Source organism: Eptesicus fuscus, chromosome 12, assembly GCF_027574615.1.
Source record: "Eptesicus fuscus isolate TK198812 chromosome 12, DD_ASM_mEF_20220401, whole genome shotgun sequence".
NCBI classification, from domain to species: domain Eukaryota; kingdom Metazoa; phylum Chordata; class Mammalia; order Chiroptera; family Vespertilionidae; genus Eptesicus; species Eptesicus fuscus.
The window spans coordinates 68528505-68551421 of record NC_072484.1 but is presented as its reverse complement, the minus strand read 5'-3'; the positions used below and the strand labels follow the sequence as shown (position 1 = coordinate 68551421).

Below are 22917 nucleotides of genomic sequence, written 5' to 3'. Positions count from 1 at the left end.
AGAAGTGAGGAATCTGGATTTTTATGGGAAATGGCCTCATTTCTAGTTGGCAACTAATCCAAGGACTTTTGTATGTTTGTTTTTTAAACACGGTCTTATCTAAGCAACACAGAGGTAGGCGTGCGTGCCGTGCACACTCCCACTTCTTCCATCCCCTCCAGGCCTCTGCTGGCTTCCCACTTCTCTGCCTCCACTGTCTGCCTCCCCAAGGGCATTTGGGCAGGACAGTCATCTCAGGCTCCACTGAGGCCAAGGGAACCGGAGCCCGGAGAGAACTTATGAACTTTAAAACCACAGAGGCAGGCGATCTAGAAAGTACCAGGTTTTATTATCTTTTTATCAAAAAGTCAGTAACAGACAACAATGTGAGGGGCTACAAGAGGTGCTCACTTCCAACACAGCCAGAGGAAAGGGCCTGGGGATGGGTGGGTGGGGGATGGAGAAGAGGACCCAGCCAGCTGGGAACCCTGGGTTGTGGGGGTGAAGGGTACAGGAAATGAGGCTGATTCCCCCCACCCCAGCCAGTGGGGTCAGAAGATGCAGCCTACCCAGGCTAGGCCACCAAGCCCTCCTCTCTGGAGGGGAAGGTCATGGGTAACAGGCTCCGAGCTGGGGCCTAATCAGCCCTCCCCAACCCCGTCCTTTGCCCAGGAAGACAAAGGTCACGCCAGCAAAGCTGGGGCTGTGACTTGCTAAGCCAGCTTAGTTCTCTCGCAGTGCTGTCCAACAGACAGACATGGCCTCCACCTGCCTGCTCACTCCAGTAGCCACTCGCCACATGTGGCAGCTGAGCACGTGAAATGCGGTTAGTGTAACTGAGGAATGGATTTTTAACTTGATGTGATTCTAATTGACTTGGCCACCTGCGGCTGGTGGTTACTGTATTGGCGAGCACAGCTCTCCAATTTTTCTCTTAAATTTGGAGAAATGAGGACCACCAGCTGAGTTCAAAGCAGAAGCTAAAAGGAAGGCAGAACTATCTACCCTCAACTATTCTAGCCCCATGAAAAGGCACCAGGACCGGGGCAAGAGATACGGGCAAAACCCCCCTCGGCCATATAAAAATCCACTCACTCAACCACCCAGCCAACTTCAAATGGGAATATCACACTACCTCCTGAAAAAATATATTCATCTATTTTCCTAGAACCAAGAAAAGAATAATAATATATTACAAGAAAAGAGACACAAATATCCCACCATCCCTTACATTATATTTTGGGATCTGCTAGAAAACTATGTCTCAGCAAAAGCCACTCCTTAGAGGAAGCAGCTTCAGAAAGGGTCCAAGTCATGAGCAGAGGACTGTAAAGTCTGTTTTATAAAATGGGGAGGGGACGTGAAGGAAAACAGAAAAGCGAGGCCCTGTCGGAAGCTATAAATAGTAAAAAACAAAAATAAAAATCATATCTCCGGCTCTTCTCTCATTTTCGAGAAACAAAAACCAAAAACGAAACCAAACAACCATTAAATACAAACTTAGCAGGTACGGTGGACATGTGCAAGAGAGCAGAGAACGCCTCGGCGGCTGTGCACTCCTGCCCAGGCAGAGACTCTACACAAAGGAATGAACTGTCGAAACAAAAACAAAAACCCCACTAAAAATAGATTTACAAAAAATTCTACAAATCCATTTCAATACGAACGTTCAGCTCCCCACCCCCGCCCTCCCCAAATAAAAAAGGTTGATTTCCAAAAGTCACTTAAAGAGCCCAGTGGCCTAAGGTGTGGCATACCACGGACTCCTGTAGTGTGGGCACAGTGCCCTTCCTGGGCCCATCTCAAGGTGCGGATGGTTCTAGTTCCTTCTCCCAGGTCCTGGCAGGGGGGCCGGCAATGAAAGGGAGGGGCAGGGAGGCAGGCGCTGGAGACAGACCTCCAGCAGGACTCGTTCGGCAGCCTCAGAGGGGCTCTGGGTGAGGCGTGGTCAGCACAGACTCTAAGCAGGGCCCAGATTCTAAACTGGAAGATGCGGAAACAATGCAATCCTAGGCTTGCCTTTGGAAAGGCCAAGCTGAGCCTCATTTTCCTGCTGGGACCATGGAGACCCAGGGAATCCAGAGGCAGGCAGGAACAGAAGATGATGAGGCTCCCGTCCCTTACAATGTGATCAGAGCTGAAGATGCTGACAGGTCAGTATTAGGTTGTCCTCCCCCTACTCTAAAGTCCACCCTCCAAGATCCTCCGGCTTCTCGCCCCCCCTCCAGTCCAAGCCGGTGTCCATGAGGACGCTTCAGGCGTAGAACTCGTTGGTGGGGGCTTTCTTGTAGATGGGTTTCTTGCCCAGGTCGTAGCTGCCTTCGTCCTTTTTCTTCATGCGGTACATCAGCAGCAGGACCAGGAAAACGGCAAAGAGGATGCCCACCGTGCCGCCCACAATCAGAGCTGGAGGGGAAAGGGACAGCAGGTGAGAGCGGCTCCTCGGGCCTTCGGGTACCCTCCCACGTCCACGGTTGGTTTTCTTACGACGACGAGACATCCTCACCGTCACACCGCCTGTGCCCTGCATGCTGAGGTCTTATTTGATCCTCATGGCCTCCCTTATGAGAAGGGGGTCCAGGGGGTCATGGGGAGTCATGGGGGTCATGAAGACCCTAGGGCCAGAGTGGCAAAGCCACCATTCCAACCCACACCGGTCCAAATCCAAAGCCGGCTCTTTCCAAACACCAGGTCGACTCCCCAGGAGCAGCTTAGCCCTAACTGAGCCAGAAGCAAGAAAAACTGCGGCTGTGGAAATGGCCGCAGATATACACTGACCGCGCAGTCCTCTAGCTGTCCCTGCGTGCCCCTGTACTCATACCGGCCTACACTTCTATAGACAGTGTATATGCTACGTGCACAGGTGTAACACACTAGCATGTCCATCCGATGTCCTAGGTAATTATAGATAGTGGCCTATGATCAGTGGGTAAGGCTAGCGTCTCCTCCCATCCCTCCCACTTACAGGTTGTGTGACTTTAAGTCCCTTCATCTCACTCATTGCAAAATGGAAATCATAGTACCTTTCACATGTGTGTTCTAAGAATTAAATACATTAGTCCACCTAGAGTGCTTAGAAGTGCACAGCACATGCTCCGTACTCATAAATTGTACATGTTTGTGGTTTCTATCTGCCTCCCTAGCACCCTGAATCGAGCCTGATGCAACAGTCAATGACACGGACAGCTGGGCTCAGAGAGGAGCACAGCCCGGGGCGCCGGCCAGGGTCAGGCAGATGCGGGCTCCTAACTCCAGGATGTCCTCTGCACTCTGCCAAGAGGCCGAAATGGCTCCTTCTGTTTGTGGAGGGGGCAGGGATGTCTCATGGAATCCTTTCTGGGGCAGATTGAGTCCCCTAATTCGGACTTACTCAGGCTAAGGAGATTAATTTTCCATCCCTGCACAAAGCTACAAAGAGAATGGGGGCACGGGAGCCAAGGAAGGTTCTTTCTTGGCTAAAACTCTATGAAAAGCAGCAACAAAGTGCCCCCAGGAGATGCCAGGAAGAGGATTTCAAGCGCCAACCCCATTCTTGTCATCCACACCATTCCCTCCGATGACCCCAGCTTCTCTAGTAGTTCTGTGCTGGGACTCCCCACAAGGTCCAAGTTCAGTTACAGTCTTAGAAGTGACTGTGGTCCTGGATTCAAATGCCAGGTCTACTGGGGACTCTAATGAGAGGAGTACATGAATCACATGGCACATTGCAAGCACTCGATAAACTCCCAGGTGCTGTTTAAAAAGGTAGGATGGGTCCTAGCTGGTTTGGCTCAGAGAACAGAGCGTTGGCCTGCGGATTGAAGGGTTCTGGGTTTGATTCTAGTCAAAGGCACATGCCCCGGTTGGGGGCTCGATCCTCAGTAGGGGGCATGCCGGAGGCAGCTGAACAATGATTCTCTGTCATCATTGATGTTTCTATCTCCCTCTCCCTCCTCTCTGAAATCAATAAAAAATATATTTTAAAATAAAGTAAAATAAAAAAGGTGGGAGGGGAGGGCCCTGCCTCAGTTAGCTCGACAACGTGACTTCACATGAAGATCATGTACTTGAATCTTCCTCAGCTGCAAGATGTAAGAGAGGACCTCACTTCAGCCTGCCTCTTGCTACGTGACCCAGGCAAGTGGGCTGCCTTCTCTGGGCATTAGCCTTCCCGTGTATAAGAAACAGTTGCTTAGAATGGATCAGTGGTCTGTAAAACCACTTTCATGGTTTGTTTGTTCTTTTTTTTTTTTTTTTTAAATATATTTTTTTGATTTTTTACAGAGAGGAAGAGGGATAGAGAGTTAGAAACATCAATCAGCTGCCTCTTGCACACCCCCCACTGGGGATGTGCCCACAACCAAGGTACATGCCCTTGACCGGAATCGAACCTGGGACCCTTGAGTCCGCAGGCCGACGCTCTATCCACTGAGCCAAACTGGCTTCGGCTTGTTTGTTCTTTTAAAGCCATTAAGGAAAAAAGGAATAGAACCCTTAGTTGGTAAAAGCAAAACCTTCTGTGAACCCCTTACAAGCATCTGAAAGTGAAACTCTGTGGTTGAAGAAAGGTTGGGGAGGCTTTAAAACAGTTCGACCGAAGAGCCTGAAACTGAAAAGACTAAATCGTCTCCAAGGGCTCCCCTAGTTCTGACAGCACCCCACCCACCTGCACCACACAGAAAGCAGTGAAGGAAAAATAGAAAGAGCATTGGCTCAGTACCAGGGGCCCAGGGTCAGGGCTGAGATGGGCCCAAAGTCACCTGGGGTTAGATTTCCAGGAGCCTCATCTGCCAGGTGTAGGCAAGATCCTTTATTTGGCCTGGCCAGTGTGGCTCAGTGGTTGAGTGTCAACCTATGAACTAGGAGGTCACAATTTGATTCCGGGTCAGGGAACATGCCCAGGTTGCAAGCCTGGTCCCCAGTAGGAGGTGTGCAAGAGGCAGCCGATGGATGATTCTCTCATCATTGATGTTTCTATCTCTCTCTCCCTCTCTCTTTCTCTCTCTGAAATCAATAAAAACATACTAAAAAGAAAAAAGGAGCCGGAGCTGCCACACTAGAGAAACTGCCTTGCGGGTGTTACTCTTCAATCCTTTGGAATGTGAAGAATGGACAAAATAACCTTTGGAAGGACTGGGCCTAAAGCAGCATCGTATTGCAAACAGCTGTTTGCAAAGATAATAAATAGGAAAGCAGGTATCATGACTGAAAATGAAAGGCATTCTTTACAATTAGCATCACTTTGCTAGTTTATGTTTCCTTAGCGTATATAACAACCATAGGAACACCTTCCTTCTATTCATGTAATTATTCCCTTTCCCTTTTTCATAAATACCCCTTACCTTCACTGTCTACTCAGAACACTATTTGAGTCTGAATCGGTGCTTCCCGACTAGCTATTTTTTTGGATCTCAAATAAAATCCTTGTAGCCTCTCACCTTCACCTTATATTTTAAGTTACCACATCATACTAACAAATCAGAATAGCCCTTTACAGTTTGCCTAGTTATCTCAGATTCTATTTTTCATGGAGCTGTTATACCAAGCTAAGGAGGCGTCATTGTCCCCATTTAGAGAGGAGGAAACTGGGGCTCATCTCCACTGAGGTTCAAAAGCTTCTCAGCCAAGGTCAGAAGCCTGTCAGGTGATAGAGTGGGGATGTGGGGGCGGGGAGTTAGCCTAATCCTAAGGAGTGTCTGGGCTTTCAAGGGAGGTTTTCAAAGAATGTTGACTTTTAATAATTAAATCCCTAAGTACCAAACCCAGGAGGTGAAAATGCTTTGAAAATAAGAGAAGGATTTAAGGCAAGTGAATGACTCAGCTTGTCTATTCTTTAGAAGACTTTGATGTGCAATTAATTCTCCCCCTCCATCAGGCTGCACAGTCACAGCCCCCCTGAACCCCACCTTCAAGGTGGGACACCCTGAGTGTGGCTGTAAGGTGCCCCTGCCTGAGGCACTGCCCCCCCCACTGAGCCCTCCCCCTTCTGTGAGGAGCGGGAACCTTACCCGCCAGGACCTCTTTTCTCTCAAAGATGTTGCTGCTCTGGGCAGTGCTGGACATGGACACCTTGTTGGACACATCCTCGTTCCCTTCAAGCGGCGGCGAGAGACCCTTGGGGATGACCTCATTCTCCTCCAGTTCCTTGGGTTCGGTGGGGACCCGGCTCCCAGGCACGGCCCTCTCAGGAATGTGGTTCTCTAAGGGCACCTGGATGGGAAAGAAGAGAAAGGCTCAGTACAGTTTGGGGAGAGACCCAGGACAGGGGGCAGGGACATTCAGTTGGTGGGGAATCTGGTTCTGCCTTCTTACTGACTGAACCCTGGGGCAGGAATCAGCCACAACCTCAACAACTTTTTGTGGCCCTGGGGCAGGAATCAGCCACAACCTCAACAACTTTTCTAGGAAGTCTCTCAAAATGGGAACGAATGGGACCGAGGGTACAAGGAAGCAGGTGTCCCCACTCATTGCTGCTCAGTGGGTATTTTCAGAGTGACCACTCTGAAGGGAAGGTTAGCCAAACTGCAGAAATTGCTTGCCCATCGGGGCAGCAATTTTGCCTCTGGGACTCTGCCTTAAGATGCGAATCAGATGGTTGTATCAGGTGTTTGCTGTAGTGTTATAATTTCAGAATATCAAAAAGTTATCAACAACTTTTCCATCAACCTGGGGAGCTGGGGGAACTATAGTTATGCAGCCTCTAGAACTAGGAAGAATATTTAATTATGTGGGGAAATGCTCATGACCACTTTAAGTGAAAAATGTACGACACAGAACTCTCTATCACTTGATATTCATGTTGGGAATACCTATAAACGCACAGAAAAGGGGCTGGAAACACATCTAAATGTTGACAGTGATTATCCTTGTAGGAAAGATGGCCTACCCATGACCCACGGTTGTGCCTGCCCCCAAGGATCCCAGGGTCACAAATACAAGTCTTCTTGCAGAGTGAGGTCACACCCTCACATATTCTGCCCCTCTCAGCAGCTGTTACAGAGGAGAGGGGGAGAAGCAAGGCACGCGGTTACTTACCAAGGGTTGGATTACTTTGGGGAAGACCTTGGGGTCCTCTGAATCATCTGTAAGTTCAGAAAGACTGTGTGAGTGTGAGGCCAGTTACACCCAGATAAATGACCCTCTTTCAGCCATGGCTGCTGGGAGTGCACACTTATAAGCAGCTCCCAAATGCTCAATGTCCAGTAAGTGACCCGTTTCCACTCCAGCCTCAGTCATCTCATCTGTAAAATGGGGGTCCTAACACCTGCCTCCCCGGCTCTTTCCCGGAATGGTGAGGAATGGTGAGCTGGTAGCTGGACAGATGCTTTGTCAACTCCAACCCCTTGCTCAGTAAAGGGTGGATCCAGGGACCAACAGCACACCTGAGGGACCGGTGAGAAATACAGAACTTCAGGGCCCACTGAACCAGAATCTGCATTTTAACAAGATCCCCAGGGGCCTCATTTGAAAAGGCAAGACTCCAGAGAGCAATATTAAACATTGGAATTGCAATATTAAAACATTTCCTTAGCACTCGGTATGTGCAGAGCTTCAAGTGAGTCCAGTGCCCAAAACACAGATGTAATGTCATTTCTCTTGCCATTTTACAGACCTGAAAACCAAGGCTCAGAGGCCATAGGCCAGGCGTCCCCAAACTACGGCCCGCGGGCCACATGCGGGTGTTTTTGCCGTTTTGTTTTTTTTAGTTCAAAATAAGGTATGTGCAGTGTGCATAGGAATTTGTTCATAGTTTTTTTTTAAACTATAGTCCGGCCCTCCAACGGTCTGAGGGACAGTGAACTGGCCCCCTGTTTAAAAAGTTTGAGGACCCCTGCCATAGGCTGACAGTTTGAACTCAGGACTATGTGACTCCAAAGCTCAAGCTTGGAATCATTCTGCCACCCTGCACACAGTAGGGATGTTTCCTAACAGCTCTGTCTAGTCCAGCATCCAGGGCCAGGAGGTCACCAAAGACCACACAAGGCCCTAGCCCCAGGTCCAGCCCTAAGAAGCCGGGGCGCCTTCACCCACTCCCACTCCCTCTGAAGCAAGGGCTTATTCTTGATTTCCCACCCACACCTCTGCCCTGATAGACCCCCAGGTCTTTTTCCTTTTCAAAGGAAGGAAAACACTCAGTTCTTCCCACACCACCCACTCGCACTACGTCCTAGGTGGACAGGTCCAGGCTGCTGCTCAGAAAACCTAGAGCTACAAACACCCAGCCCAGGGAGGGTCTCGGGGGTGGAAATGGCTGATCCAGTTACTTGGCTTCCTCTTATTTGAGCAGGGAGGAGCACTCTAGGAAATCCCCACAGAAGTCACCCTCCCGGGAGGAGAGTAAACATTCCCTCCAGCCCCGTGCCCCAGGCCTGCCCACTGCACCCTCCATACCCAGGTCTCCAGAGCCAGACAGCTCCAAGTCATCGAGTTCCTGCCCGGGGTCCCCCACGTCCTCGTCGTCTGGTAGGGGTCCGGAAAAGAATCGGCTTTCTCTGAGGTCTTGGGGATCGATGACCTCGGTCTCTCGGATCTAGGGTAAAAAAAAGGAGACAGATCAGCCAATAGCCCCCATAATGGTCTACAACAGCTCCCTGGTCTACAACAGAGCCCCAAAAGGCAGTGAAATGGGCATTCGAGAAAGTAAACTGAGGCGCTAGAAGGGGAGCAGGCCAGAGCCTAGAGTCCTGGGTCCTGGACTCCTCCTGGCCTCTAACTTGCTGTGGGGCCTTAGGCAAGTCTCTTTCCCATAAATAATAAAGGTGGCAATAATCAGAATGTAAATACAGTACCAGGTACCATTTACAAAGCACTTGCTATGTGTCAGGACCTGTTCTTAAACTTTAACCCTATTTTACAAGCAAGAAAAGTGGTCATTAAGGACCTAAAATCATTTTGTCTCGGTGACAGAAGTTGCAGATGGAGGAGTGAGGATTCCATGTCGGGCCGCCCGACTTCAGAGCCAGTGTTCCCACCCACACAGGCCGGCCGGAGGATACCCTATGCCAGAGTTCTGTGGTGCCGCTGAGCTGATTCACCCACGGTGGAGAGGGCTGCTGGCTCTGGGACCCCTTTCCCAGCTGAGTCAGACTTGGCTGCGACAGGCAGGGCTGGGACAGGCAGGGCTGGCTCACCCACACCCCGGGACAGCCTCAGGTCAGGGCGTTGCCCAGACCTAGTGACTCAGGAGTGCATAAACACGCTCTTGTGTTCAGCCTTCCAAAGAGCTCCCACCGATCTACTCTGCCACCAACACTGCAGGACAGGGGGTTCCTGCCTCAGGGACCACCGTTCCAGCACCCATCAGTGTCGCTCAGCCCCTACTCATGGGGACCCACCTGGTCACAGCAGAATCTCGGTCCACCCCGACTGAGAAGCTTTTAAAAGGAAAGTAACAAAGGCCGAGCCAGGGAAGTAAAGAACCTTCTCAAGGTCCTATAGCACACCAGCTACTGGGCTCCCGACCTTCCTCTTAGCTCCTGGGCCAAGTTCATGATTGCACTAATTAATTCAAATATTAAAGTGCCCACTACTTGCCAGAAGGGTTAGGGTTTCGATTAAGTTCAATACACGTCCCCCACCCCCCAACAGTTTCTCACCTTCTTTCCCAGAACCCCTCAGGGCAAGAGGTCAGGGCTCTGCTCAGAACCACAGAATACCAGCTGGAGAGAGGCCAGGGACGTCCTGTTCTCTCATTTCACAGAATTTGAGAGAATACTAGCCCCGGACAGTCAGTGACTGGTCCAAGTTCACACAGTGAGTTAGCTACATAGCTCACAGAGGATGCCCGGGCCGTCCTTCACCCACCAACACTGCCCGGGGAGCCCGAGGAGGAATACTGGTTCCGAAGACAAGGTTACCGTTGCAGGAAGGGCCGGGGAGCCTCCTGCACTCCCTCCGCTGGCTTCCGGGGAGAGGCGGGCGGAACCTGTCAAGCCCTCCTCCACTCCCACGAGGGCATAAGCTGGATTCCGGGAAGGGAGCGGGACAGGCTGGGAGGAAGGCAGTGGGGAGGCAGCGCACCTCCCACAGGAGAGGAGAATCTTTGCTGACCGCCTGGCACACGTGGGGGTGGGGAGCCAGAAGGGGTGAGGGATGACTTCATGACTTGGGAATCAGGAGCCGGTGAGCCGCTGGCGTTGGAATTCCAGCCCCCGCGCACACAGCCCTGTGCCTGCGGCTTTGGTTTGGCAGCTCAAAAGTAAGGCTTCTCGGTGATTGCACAAGGTGCCCGTCCCCGGGTGGGGTCCCTGTCCTCTGGGGCCCAGGACCTCCGTGGCTTCCCTAGCTAAGCACTCGGCATGAAGTGGTTCTGCGAATAGATGGTATGTTTTTTTCCACAGACGTGGGAAGGGGGCTCAGAAAGGTAAACTCACTTGCCCAAATTCACGCAGGCAGAAAATGGCCACACTGGACCAGAACCCAAGCATGGGTCTCCTGAGCCTTTACCCGCATACACACAGACCCACATGCATAAACACACGAACACACCGAGTGCCCGCCTACCCAGGGAGCCCTGTTCCGTGGAGGTCAAAGCAGCCCAGGAGGGAAAGATGGTGCTATGGCCACTTGTTGGCCTGGCCTGGAGACCAGACTGGCTGTGGGAGCCAGAGCTCCAGGTCCTCAAGACAGCGGCTGGGGTCCCGACAAGGACTATTTCGGGCTGAGGTCCGCCCTCCCCCTGCTCGTCCCCAGGAGCCATATAATGTTGCTTCTGAGCCTGCCTCCCAGTATGTGACAGTGTTTCGAAACAGCCAGGGTTAGCACACCGATTGGTTGATAGTAACTACCCCCATCTTATGCTGGTAACATGAAGACTGAGGGGGTGGGCATGGCATTCCTGTAGCCAGATCTGCAAAAATGAGGCTGAACCAGATTTATTCCCAGTTCAGTCCTCTGTGTGATCACCTGGTCATCCATAACCCTTCATATTCACACCAGGTTCCTGGAGAGGGAAAAGGACTTGTCTAAGATCACACCAGGGGCCAGGTGCAGGGTCAGGATTCGACCCCGCCGGATACCTGTTCCAGCTCTCAAAGGACGGGGTCCCGAAAGGCTGCATCAGGTGAGCCTGAGTGCACTCCTAGAGCAAGTCAGGTGACCTGGCAGAACCGTGAGGTGTGCTGATAAGAGGAAACAGGAAATTATGTTATTCTTCAGTTCCAGAAGCACCCTCTCTGGCTACTTCTCTGCCCAGGACCCTTTAAGACTAGGCCAGCATGACAGGACTGAGTTGCAGGGGCTTGTGGCTAATCATCCCTTTGAGTGTAGAGGTGGAGTGCCAACAGCCCACCCTCCCCCCATCCTCTTATCAGCAAGGCCCATTCAGCCTCGGGTATCTTTGAAGAATCAGGCCACCCAGCAGCCAAGCCCAGTCCTGATCAGAGAAGGACCCCACCCTGCTCCTGGCTAAGGATGTGGTCTGTTTACCTGAGCTCACCCCATCCCTGCCCAGGGAACATGTATTCACATGTGTGTTCACGCACAGGCATCCATCCTCTCTGGGCCCGCAGGTCTCCCCGTCTTTGTCCTTCTCACAGACACACAAGAGATATCACCAGGGGAACAAGGCAGGGGCCTGGGTCTCATGGACCTGCTGGCCCCGCGGCTGGTGTGCCCCTGGGGCCGGTGCCTGGAGGCTGAGAGATGCTGAGTGCTTCCCCACACTGTCCACGGGAAGGAGAGAAGTAGGTGCTGCTTTGTTCTAAAGGGACCAACACCTGCCAACAGACGGTATCTGAGGCCACCGAGCCCAAGCGTCTCATTGTATAATCCAGCAGACAGATTAAAGGACCAGGGGCTTTGCCAAGGTCACCCAAGCAGTTGGCGGCAGGAACGGAGGTCTCCTGGTGCTCAGGCTGCGGTTGTCCTCCCTCCCCCGTCAAGGGTTTTGGCTGCCCCGAAGGGTCTCAATGGGTCCACAGGCAGTTGCTGTCACTCCAGAAACACCCCCTTCCAGTGCCTACGCATGAAGCTGGGAAAAGGTCCCCAAACCCTATCCCAAATGCCACAGCTTTGGTCACCCAGGACAAGCAAGTGCCCTCTGCATGCCGGGCACCACGCCGGGTTCTCTATATGAGCTCGTTTTGTTGGCACAAACTGGGAGGGTGTTCTACCCATTTTGCAGGTCCAGTTGCGTTCATCCGAAGTCACAGAGCTAGAACGTGACAGAGCTGGGATTCCAATCCTAGATCTTTCCCAAGACTACGTCTTAGCCACAGCCAAACGTCTCACTGCCGCCCACGCTTCACCTCTCCACCCCAATCCCACAGCCCACGCTGCCAGGCCAGGCCTCCAGGGCGCCCCTTCCCCTGGCCAGCGAGTAAACAGAGTTGAAAGTGATATTGCTTAAACAAAAGAACAGAAAGTTGGCTGGGGCACCAGGGAGAAGTTCAGGGTCAGGGCTTGGTTAACCATGAACTGGTTCGAGGAGGGAGGAGAGCCTTCCCCCACCTGGCTCTTCCCTGCGGGAGGTAGGGTCAGGGCCAGGGACACACTTTGACCCTTCTTTCGGGAGGTGAGACCAGAAGGGCAATGGGTCTGGGGTGGGGGGCAGGTTAGTGAGCACCCTGGGCTCCGTGACTACACCCAGCAGAGTGATCCTGGCAGGAGATCTCCAGAAGGGGAACCACTGACACAGTCACTCTTCCCCCGCCTCCCTTCTGAAGGTCAGACATCCCCCCCCCCCCCCCCAGATTGAACAAAACCTGAGGGCCACAATCAGGGCTCTCTACACCCCGGCAAGAAAGGAAGGCTCCACCAGAGTAGTTACCAGAAAAGGCAGATTCATAAGCAAAACTATAGGAGCCTGGGGGCTTACTTCACATCTTGAATCCTCAGTTTGCTCTTTTGGCAGCTAGGGCGAGGAGCACCTGGCAGAACGAGGAGGATTAAGTGAAATGCATTAGTGTGTGCAAGGGGCCCAGCATGTGGCCTGGCACACAGCAGGTGCTCAATGAATAGCGGCTGTTATTAATCCCCACCTGTCTTCCTTTTGGGTAAGGGGGTTAATGGTCAAAGGGTCAGAGGGACCTGGGAAAAAGTTGTTGAAGCGATTCCATTGCTAGAAAGAAGGTGGTTGGAGATCATCTGCAAACTGAGAAGGGACATACGTATGCCGGGTCAGAGACTTTTCCACAACCAATCACGTCCCCTTCAGACTGTGCCGGGGAGAAAGACCCCAAGATGGGCAGAGACCTGCCCAAGGTCACACAACTTGGAGCACCTGCCCTAAGCAGACAGACGCAGAAGAAAGACCAGAAGGATCAACGGCAATGAGGACGGATGACGGAAATTCGATGCCAGAGTATATCCTGACCAGCCTTAGGGATGAAAAAAAATATTATATAAAAGGCAAAAACAGCCACACACAAATACACAACCTGGCCTGTGGTACCCGAAGGGTTAAGCCAGGTCTGGGGGTGGGGTGGGGGTTCGAATGTCAGCTCTGCCCACTCTGAGGTCAGGTTACTGGAACACAATCACTCAGGAGAGTAGCCAGGCCTGGCACTGCCAGCAGCCAGCTTTCCACCAAACCCCTCCCCGGCCCCTCCCCCCAGGGCAGCCCATTCCCACAGCAAGGGCTCCAGGATCCTGGGGTGCCAGCTAGGAATGGGGGCAGGGGGAGGGAGCTTCTAGAGCCTCTGGATGTCCCCCTGTCAGGAGCTGACGTCACACCCCGTCACTGACTCCCTCGGCGACCTTGGGAAATGGCCTCTCTGGGCCTTGGTTTCCCCACCTGTGAAAGACGGCTCTCAAAGAGACAAGCCTCCCTCTGTCTGAGGCCTGGTAACCAAGCTGGGCGCTGCTCCGATTACCGGTGGAGATAGCGGGAGGGGTTGGCTCCCGCAGGGCCCCGGAGACAGAGGTGCATTGAAGCTGGGGTTTGTAATCTAGGCAGCGGATCCTGGATCCGAGGTCCCTGCTGGATGGCAGGGAAGCCTCCCTGTTCTCAAGAGCAGAGTCGACAGCCTTGTCTGGGCTGATCGGATCAGCTCTGGGTACTGGCTTCCTGCCCCTTCGAAGCCTCCCCTACCACTTGGGGAAGCCACTGCTGCAGACCAAGTCAGTCTGTCCCAAAGACATCTCAGCCCAGCTTCCCCTACTCCTGGTGACTCGCCCAGCCACGGGTCACCCCTGCCCCCATGCCCCAAGGCTGGAGTGGTACAGCCAGTCCCTGCAGGCCTGGCCATGTCCAGCAGGCTCCATCAAGTCACTGTTTCCACACATACCAGCCTCTCCCTGCCTCCCCTTTCCATTACCCCAGGTGTCACCTGACTAGCAGCCGCTTCTGCTGTGCCAGAGAAAACTGGGGCAGCCCTGAAGGACTGGGAAGGGGACGTGCAGAGTAAGGGGGTGGGGCTGAGCTGGAGGGCCTGGAGGGAGGGTGGGAGTGGGGAGTAACAGGGCCAGAGGTGGGTGGGAACTTGGAGGGGTAGGCAGGGGGACTGCAGAGGGCCAAAGCCAGAAAGAACTGCTCCGGTCAGAGTGAGCTTTGGGGCACTCCTAGAGCCCTCTGGAAAAAAGCAAGTTTTGAACCCGGAGAACTGTAGCCATCGGTTTACATTTTCAACGTGGGTACAGGCCACCTTTCCAAAGCCAGAGGCTTTGAGAACCCTTGTCTAGCTGGTAATACTAAACTAAACCTAAGCCAGCACTTTACAAGTTTGCCAAACTCCGATTATGACCCTCCAGCGACACAGGTGTTTTGTAGAGGACACGGCCTCCCATCGGCAAAGTGACTTATTAACTCACTGTGTGTCACTGAAGGGTGAGGAGCAGAGCTGGGATGGGACTCGGGCTGTTCTGGCTGTGAAACCAGGCACCCAGCCTCCAGCAGACAGGCCACGGGCCCCTTGGAGATGTGGGGCGGCACCCAAAGGTCAGCAGCGAGTTAATAACAAACCTGCCAGAGAGGCCGGGTTTGTCGTATGCCTTTCTAGGGTTAAATCACGCCCCAACTGCTGACAAATGCCTCCTCTTCCATCCTCTCTGGGCACCAGGCAATGAAAACACAGGAAAACTGGCTTTTCAGAACACTACTCTTTCTGTCCACGTCCACCCCCCCCGCCCCCCGCCCACACACACACACACACACACAGGCACACACACACACACAGGCACACACACCAAAGCCCAGAGCCCGATCTTCACTCAGCCTCTAACATGGTCCTCCAACTCGGGAGGGGCACCCCTGGGTCCTGGGCAGTGTCCCAGTGGTCTGGCCCTTACAAACCTCCTGCCCCCTCTCTTTTCAGGCTGCAAACTGCTCAGCAAGGGGTTCCTACAGATTGGGCCAGGAGGGTGGGGCTGCCGGGAACTAGTTCTTGATTAAATATAAACCCATCTGATAATTAGCAAACAGCCCGCTTCTAAGATAAACAATTCAGATTTGGGCTCCACATCAGCCGCACCCTGGACTCCTCCCTCACCACCTTGTGGCTCTGGATTAGAAAGGCAGGAAGGGAAAAGCTTCCCAGAGACCAAGGAGGTGGGTTCCTCAAAGGTACCAGGGAGCATCCAAGTGGCCTGGACAAAGAGGGCACTGCCACTCAGCACACCTCCTCCCTCCCAGGCCCGGTGCCGGGGGCTTTATTTGCGGGTCTTGTCACCTCCGCAACCCAGATCTTCTTACAGACCAAGAAGCTGAGCGGGTGAGGGGCCCACGCTGAGTCAGGTAGGCCTTCACACCTTTGGAGTCCTGTCTGCCTAACTCCAAACCAGTGTTCCAATGCCCTCTAGCCAGTCTCAGGAAGCAAGGAGGGGGGCGTCCAAAACACCAGAGACTCCTGGGGCCAAATCCAATCTGGACTGGACCAGCTTTGCTCTATAAACTCAGAGCAGTTGCAGCCTTAGTTTTGCTTTAAGAGGAAGGAAGGAAGGAAGGAAGGAAGGAAGGAAGGAAGGAAGGAAGGAAGGAAGGAAGGAAGGAAGGAAGGAAGGAAGGACTACCTGCTCAGCAGAGGCCAGCTAACCAATTTTGAGGACTGGCTGAATTCTCTTCTTTCAAAGCCCACACACAGGGCCAGGCACTGCGAAAGACTTGTGTCCCCTCGAGGCCCGGGGCACTGAGATGCTGACTCTTTAACAGGCTCTCAAAGGACAAGGTAAAACTCTGGAGCCCACTGCAATACCCCCACCACAGAGCCACCCTATAGCCAAGAGGTAGAAAGGAATGGGTGACTCAGGCAAGCCAGGCCAGCTACCGCTTTCCTCCAGTGACTCACAGAGCCCCGTCCAGCCCCTTTCCCCAATTTTAAACGTCATTTGGAAGTCACACCCAGCAGTCCAGGAGGCCGAGGACAGCGAGGAGTCAATTCCTCCCAGGAGGGAGCTGGGGCGGGTAGCCCAGCCTGGCTCTCCCAGTCGCTCATTCAGGCCGCTCAGCACTCCAAGTCCTTGGAAAAGCCCTCTGTTTCCCGGAGCTGGGGATGGCAGGAGCTGAATGTCCCTCCCCACCCCCAACTTCTCTTGTCCAGGCTCTTTCCCAGGGAGGCCAAGAGAGCGCTCCTCCCCCTAGCAGTAGGCTCTCAGGACAGGAAGGACCCTGAAGGGCGCTGGTCCAATCTCTTCCATTTTAGGGGTGGGGACCCTGAGATCCAGAGATAGGGCATATTGCTCAAGGTCACCCAGCAATTCAGAAGCAGGACCTAAGGTATCTACCTTCAACCCAGCCAGTTTCCTGATCTGGGATGTTGTCTGAGGACGATCAAGGCAAACATCTAGCGTTGTCCGACAGACCTTGTCCTGACCTTGGCAAACCACTACATTCCTCTGAGCATCAGTTTCTTGTGAAAATGGAGATAATCATGCCTACCTCACAGTACACCAGGAGGCATTCATATCAGTATTAAATCATCTCAGTGCACCTTTTAGAATGAAGTTACATGCCTGAATATTACTTATTCATTCATACAAACATTTCCTGAGTACTAACTACAGACAGGTGTTTCACTAAGAAGGAACAGAGCAGAGTTCCTGCCTCGGTGTGTGTGGGTGGAAGTGGTGCGTCCATGTGTGTGGGCAGGGCGGGGTGGGGGGAAACTCAGAATTTGGTGGAGTATATCGTTCCCTCACCAAACATAACTTCTTTAAGACATCTTAGACATCTTTATGGTTTCCAAAGCCCTTTCAGAGTGTAGGTACTTAACCGTTAATAAAATACCTGAGCTGGAAAGGGCTCTGGAGGCCATTGGGTTCAAATCCCATTTCACAGGTGGGGGAAGTCAACCCAGAGAGGGAAAGGGACTCAGTCTCATGGAACTCACCAGCCCCCACTCTGTGGCCCAAATAGTCTCCTGGGTGCTTGGTAGCTCTCACTGGTCACTCAAGGGTCTTAGACCCCTGGGCTTCCTCCCCAGCCCCACTTCTCTGCAATCAAGGAGAGAATTCTCAAGGAAACCAGAAATATCTCTCAGCTAAAGTACACTGGTAGGTGGGGGACAATTCCCCAGAACCAATTGGGCCTGGACAGCCCCACCTGGGAGGTGGGGGTCAGACTCCCTAAACAAGGCTGCCTTTAATTGGCCAGGGAGGGAGTGGCAGGAAGGCAGTTCAGGGGAATGCTCCCAGCTGGACAGGAAGAACTGGTTTAGGATAGCAAGCCCCAGCCAAATGGAGAAGAGGCAGGGTGCTCAGCCCGGGTTCACTTCCCAAAACCTGTGGCACCTGGGGGTGGGGAGAAACCACCCAGAGGGGAGGGCAGGCCTTTGGCTTAAACCTAAAATGTGGCGAGCGGTCCCAGTAGCACTATTGGAGGGGCTACTGGACAGATTCTGATGGTCTAGATGCTCTCTGCTACCTTGAAGTGGTACCCACTTTACCGCTTTCAGTTCCCTCGCCTGTGGAGTGGGCATAGTACAATCCCCACAGGCTTTCTGTGGAGTGCTTCCCATGTACCCAGCCTGGCAGAGGGAAAGCGCCGAGCAAATCATAACTGCTGTTAGCAAACCCTTCTCCCTCTGCCCGTTTTCTCCACCTTACACACCAGGGCTGACTGGATCATCTCTGTGGTCTAACCCCACTGTGATGAGGTCTGATTTTCCTGGCCACAACCTTGGGAGGAAAGGGGTGGTGGGGCCAAAAGGGGAAGCCCTCTGACCCAGTTACAGGCGGAAGGTCTGTGACATTAGCCAGGAAGCGGAACACTCAGGTCGGGACGAAACAGAAGAACACCTCTCTCAAGAAGCAGCGGCTCAGGACTGACTTCTCCCCAAGCTGATGGGTCACCACTCGCAGGGCTGACAGCCCTCCCCAAACCACATCCTTCGGAGACACAGTTGTCTGCTCCTCACTCAGGGACTTGCAGGCTCAGCAGTCCCTGAGCTGAGACTGGCAGGTGACTGCCCATGCACTGGCCTCACCATCTCCAGGGTCTTTCCTGTTGCCCAGGCCCAGGGGACCCAACATGGCATTGCTTTAGATGCCTCCCCAGCTGCTGGACTCCAACACATCCTTCAGGACCTCTGCACCAGGGAGCAGCAGGCTTGGGATGGAGTCCTGGCTCAGCCACTAACTTTCTGGCAAGGTCGCCCTTAGTTTGGGGGCGTTATCACCTTCCACCTCAGAATTCCTTGAGGCTGGGGCAACTCTAAATTAGTCTCGAGTTATCCGAGGATGGGACACAGCAGCAGCCACTCAGAGTAGCATCAGACGACAAGTTAAGATGAGAGCTGGGAGGATCTGCTCAGCCCCTAATTAGCTGTGTGACCCTGGACAAGTTAGTTAGCCTTTCTAGCCTCAGGACCAGTTTAAGAACAGTAAACAGGGTTGTCCGAATTAAGGTCGTTGACAGCCATTAGAACAGCCATTAGACAGCGATTAGGACACTGCAGACTAAACTGTGCTGGAGGGTTATTGCTCAGGGTCTTCATTCCTCACCTGAAGGGGAAGCCCGTGCAGAACTGACAGCAGGGATTCGGGGTTTTAGGACAGGAAGGGGGCACAAAGCCCAGGCCCTTGGAAGGCAGTGGAAGGCTGATCACTTCTTCCAGCGATTCGTTTGCCCTCAACTCCCCAGAGAGTGCCTCCCTCCCCTTGTCCCCAGCTGGCTGCTGGGATGGAGCTTCAGGTGGCCCAGGGCTTTGTAAACTAGGACAGGGACCTGTGGGCAGCCAGACGGCACGGCTTCTCCGTGCCCACGGAGGCCCCCTCTCCCCAACCCCCTTCACCTCTCTCTCACTCAAGGTGGGTGCTTCGATTTCCCAGTCTGCAAGGAGCAAAAATAAACACTCTTTTTACATAAAGCCCAGGGAGGGCCGGGGACGGTGGGGGAGGGGGGCGTGCTGGAAGGGGGGGCGCGGTGAAGTGCTGAGCCCCAACCATCCCTGCCGTCCCCCTGGAAAGATCAGTCTCAACTTTGTAAAGACTGACCCTAAAGAAGCACTGTCACCTCCTGCCCCACTCCCCCAAGCCCTCGGTGCAGATGGGGAAACTGAGACTCGGCAGGGGCACGGCCTTGCCCCAAGTCACAAGCCAGTGGCAACGCTGCGGCCAGGAGTGAGGTCAGGGCTCAGTCCTCCACTCCCCGGTGTGTGTGTGAAACCGGGCGCCGCGGAACCCTAACTCCTCCCCCTCCCGAGGACTCGCAGCCCCTCATCCCCAGGCGTCTCGGATTCGGAAGCTGCCCGAGGGGGCGAGGAGGAGGGCTCGGGCCTCCGGGCTGGTCCCAGGATCACCAGGGAAGGTGCGGGGAGGGGGGGTCCGGGGAAGGAGGGCGGGGGGTGGGGGGGAAGGTGACACGGGCTTAGTCACGTCCGAGCCGGGAGCCTGCAGCGGGGCGGAGGCCTAGGGGAGGCGGGAAGAGCAACAGGGTTGGGGCGCACGGCAAGCGGAGGAGCCCCCCATTTCGACCGGGGCCTCCCTGGGACCTCGGTCGGAGCCAAGTTTCCAACAAAGTTTCCCCGGCCTCGGCATCTCCTTGGGGATGGCGCAGCCCCCCGATCCCGGGCTCCCAGGAACAAAGGAGACACTGGTCCGCCCCCTCGGGGATCTCGAAGCACCTACCGACTCCGCGGCGGCGGCGGGGGCGCCCGCGAGGAGCAGCAGGAGCGCGAGCAGGCGGGTGGGGGCCATGGCGTCGCGGTCTGGAAAGGGCGCGCAGGCGAGTGGCCGCCGTCCGCAGCCGGCCCTCCTTATAGGCGGCGGCCGGCCCCGCCCCGCCCCGCCCCCGGGCCCGCACCCCGGCCCCCCTCCCCCAGGAATTCCCCGGGAAAGCTGGGCCTCCGGGGCGCAGCGCTCGCCCGCGGAGATGGAAACCCCAAGGGACCCACCCTGTGCGCGTCAGCGGGGTCCCCACCGACCCGAGTCACGGTCCTCCAGGAGCCCCAACCCCTTGTATTGACTTGATCCCCAGCCAGACAGGCCCCCAAAGATCATGGCGTCTGACCTTCTCATTTTACAGTGGGGGAAACTGAGGCCCACGGACGGGAAGGGCTTGCCCAGGGGCGTCGGTGTAGACCAGCACTCTTCAAACCAGGGACGCTCCCCTCGGAGGGGACGGAAGACATCCCAAACGGGGCGCGAACGCCGGCAGCTAAGGGGTCAGGAAACTTCTGTGAAGAGCTAAGTATTTTAGTCTTTGCCGGCCACAGGGCCTCCTGTCACCATTAGTTAAACGCTAGAGTTGTAGCTCAAAGAGCCAATAAATACTTCAAAGAATGAGTGTGGCCGTGTCCGACTGAAACAGTAGTTATGGACACTGAAATCTGAATTTTATAAAACTTTTGCGTGTCGCTAAATAGCATTCTTCTTTTGATTCTCCCCCCAACACTCCCACACACCCACACACACACACACAAACACCCCAATCATTTAAAAATATAAAAACCATTCTTAGCAGTGAGCTGAACAAAAATAAGCCACGGGCAGACTTCTTGGTCTTAGGATGGCTGAGCTCTGTTTTAAGAGATTTGTTTTCCCAGATTTTGAACTTCCGAAAAAGTTGGATCTCTCAGAGAACTGGTCTGCAAGTTTATCTCCATTCTCAGATCTGTGTTCACCTTTGTTAAAAAAAAAAAAAAAAAAAAGCTTGTGCATCCTCCCAACAGTGGGGGGGGGGGTGGGGTGGAGGGTGGGAGGGGTAAATCCTCTGGGTACCGGTATTGTTGGAATTATTAGGGGGAAGCAACCTATAATAGTCAAAGTATCAACGGTGCCTAGCCTCCTTAGCTCTTCTGTATTTTATATGGTCTACAGAGATGAAGATATGCTATATGATATAAAGATATATACACACATGTATAATGTGTCTTTAAGAGAATATGTGTATCTATCTTTCTAAGGCTGAAGCCTGGCTTCAGAGCCAGGATATTTTGGCCTCTGTTGGCACACTATGAATTCACACACTTTGTGAAGAGTTGGGAGTGACTTCCCCTCTTCCGTCCCATCCCTTAATGATCAAAGGATTGGAATCTTTTGAGGCAGACAGCCTTGACAATAAAGCAAGCTTCAAATGCTGCTCAGGTGTTTCCCCACGGATTTAAAGGTAAGCAATTTTTTTTCAGCTTGGATTTGGAAATAAACTGAGAAAAATGAATGAATTTCCTGTCAGAATAAGAAACCCTTTTGCAAGTCAGATGGGTTTTGCAATCTTTGCTGTCCACAGAATTGAAGGTGGTTTTAATCTAGTGGTCAGTAGATAGATCATTAAAAATCATTTTTGATGATGGACCACTATGCGATTTTCGTTATCTATCATCACATTGCTATAACAAAACCCCTTTCGTGCCCAACAGCTTCTTTAGGTGAAGAGGGTTTCTCAGTACTTACAGCCAGTGTTGCGCTGGTAAATATTTAACAAAAAGTGGTGTAGCGGGGAGAGAAAGGGGATAGTCAGGAAGTGCTAATTTGTACCATTTGCCAATTTCTGGGTGTAAATACTCCCACCATGGCTGATTTCAAGTTACCAACGTGATGTCACTGAATTTGGAGTTGGTTAAGGATGAGCAGTATTGCTACACACAAATCCAATAGGTGCAAATAATATCAAGAGCATAAATAACAGTAAAATGTAGACAAATAATTAGGCAGTGATGAGTTTTGGGTACTTGTTTTCTTTGTTTCTTATATAGTTTGTTTAATTGTAAGTTTATGTAACTTAAATTTTAGTAATGATTATGTTTAACCTACCACCCACAAAATTCCCAAAACTTGAACCAGTTCAAGCTGGTTTCAGCATACCACTGCTCAACAGCTGTAAAAATTAGGAATGAAAGTATTGCTAAAATGATCTCATTCTAGCACAAACAGTATTCACCCAGGGATATGGGAACTAATTGGGGAGGAAAATCACCCAATTTTACCTTTTCAGTTTAATAATTACTTAGCAAAGTTTGGGGACTGGTTTCATGAACATATACATATGTCAAATTGTACACTTCAAATATGTGTAGTTTATTTTATGTCAGTTGTATCTCAACAAAGGTGTTAAAAATTTTGGTGTGACATTAAAAAATTGTAATGTGGCTCTAGCTGGTTTGGCTCAGTGGATAGAGTGTCGGCCTGCGGACTCAAGGGTCCCAGGTTCGATTCCGGTCAAGGGCATGTACCTTGGTTGCGGGCACATCCCCAGTAGGGGGTGTGCAAGAGGCAGCTGATTGATGTTTCTCTCTCATCGATGTTTCTCTATCCCTCTCCCTTCCTCTCTGTAAAAAATCAATAAAATATATTTTTTTAAAAAGGGGAATGATGTAGAGAAAAGCCTGTTTATGTATTTTTTTTAATAAACAAGCTTTTAATACAGTGGGAAGTAAAATACTGTACACTGTAAGAGATCTAGAAAACTAGAACTTCAAGTCTTTTTTTAAAAAAAAGTCATTAAGCTTCATTGAACCACGAAGTCTAGAGTACAAAACTACACTGAGGGCCAAGGTGAGGCCTTGGCATCTACACCCCAAGCCCTTCATGCAGAGCAGCAGCCTACTCAGCAGATACCACACTGACCTGCTGCGTGGACACAAGCAG

General features: G+C 52.6%; 1 protein-coding gene and 1 long non-coding RNA gene across 2 annotated transcripts; one reads left to right on the top strand and one right to left on the bottom strand.

The window, feature by feature from the left end:
* Nucleotides 1–309: 309 nt before the first annotated feature.
* SDC4 (syndecan 4) lies at nucleotides 310–20081 on the bottom strand. The gene is made up of 5 exons (XM_008161087.3): nucleotides 19960–20081; nucleotides 8350–8488; nucleotides 6994–7040; nucleotides 5967–6168; nucleotides 310–2385 (listed from the first exon to the last, which is right to left on the bottom strand). The coding sequence occupies exons 1-5, from the start codon at nucleotides 20026–20028 to the stop codon at nucleotides 2234–2236; spliced, it is 609 nt and encodes a 202-aa protein (XP_008159309.2). The 5' UTR covers nucleotides 20029–20081; the 3' UTR covers nucleotides 310–2233.
* Nucleotides 19501–20613, top strand: LOC129150845 (uncharacterized). Its single transcript, XR_008557588.1, has 2 exons — nucleotides 19501–19639; nucleotides 20357–20613. It is a non-coding gene; the product is annotated as an uncharacterized LOC129150845 (long non-coding RNA).
* The last annotated feature ends 2304 nt before the right edge of the window (nucleotides 20614–22917 follow it).

Coding starts and splice junctions, on each gene's coding strand:
- SDC4 (XM_008161087.3), bottom strand. CDS start 20,028: ATGGCCCCCACCCGCCTGCTCGCGCTCCTGCTGCTCCTCGCGGGCGCC. Junction 8,489..19,959: donor CCGCCGCCGCCGCGGAGTCG/GTAGGTGCTTCG, acceptor TTTTTACCCTAG/ATCCGAGAGACCGAGGTCAT. Junction 6,169..6,993: donor CCAAAGTAATCCAACCCTTG/GTAAGTAACCGC, acceptor TTTCCCATCCAG/GTGCCCTTAGAGAACCACAT.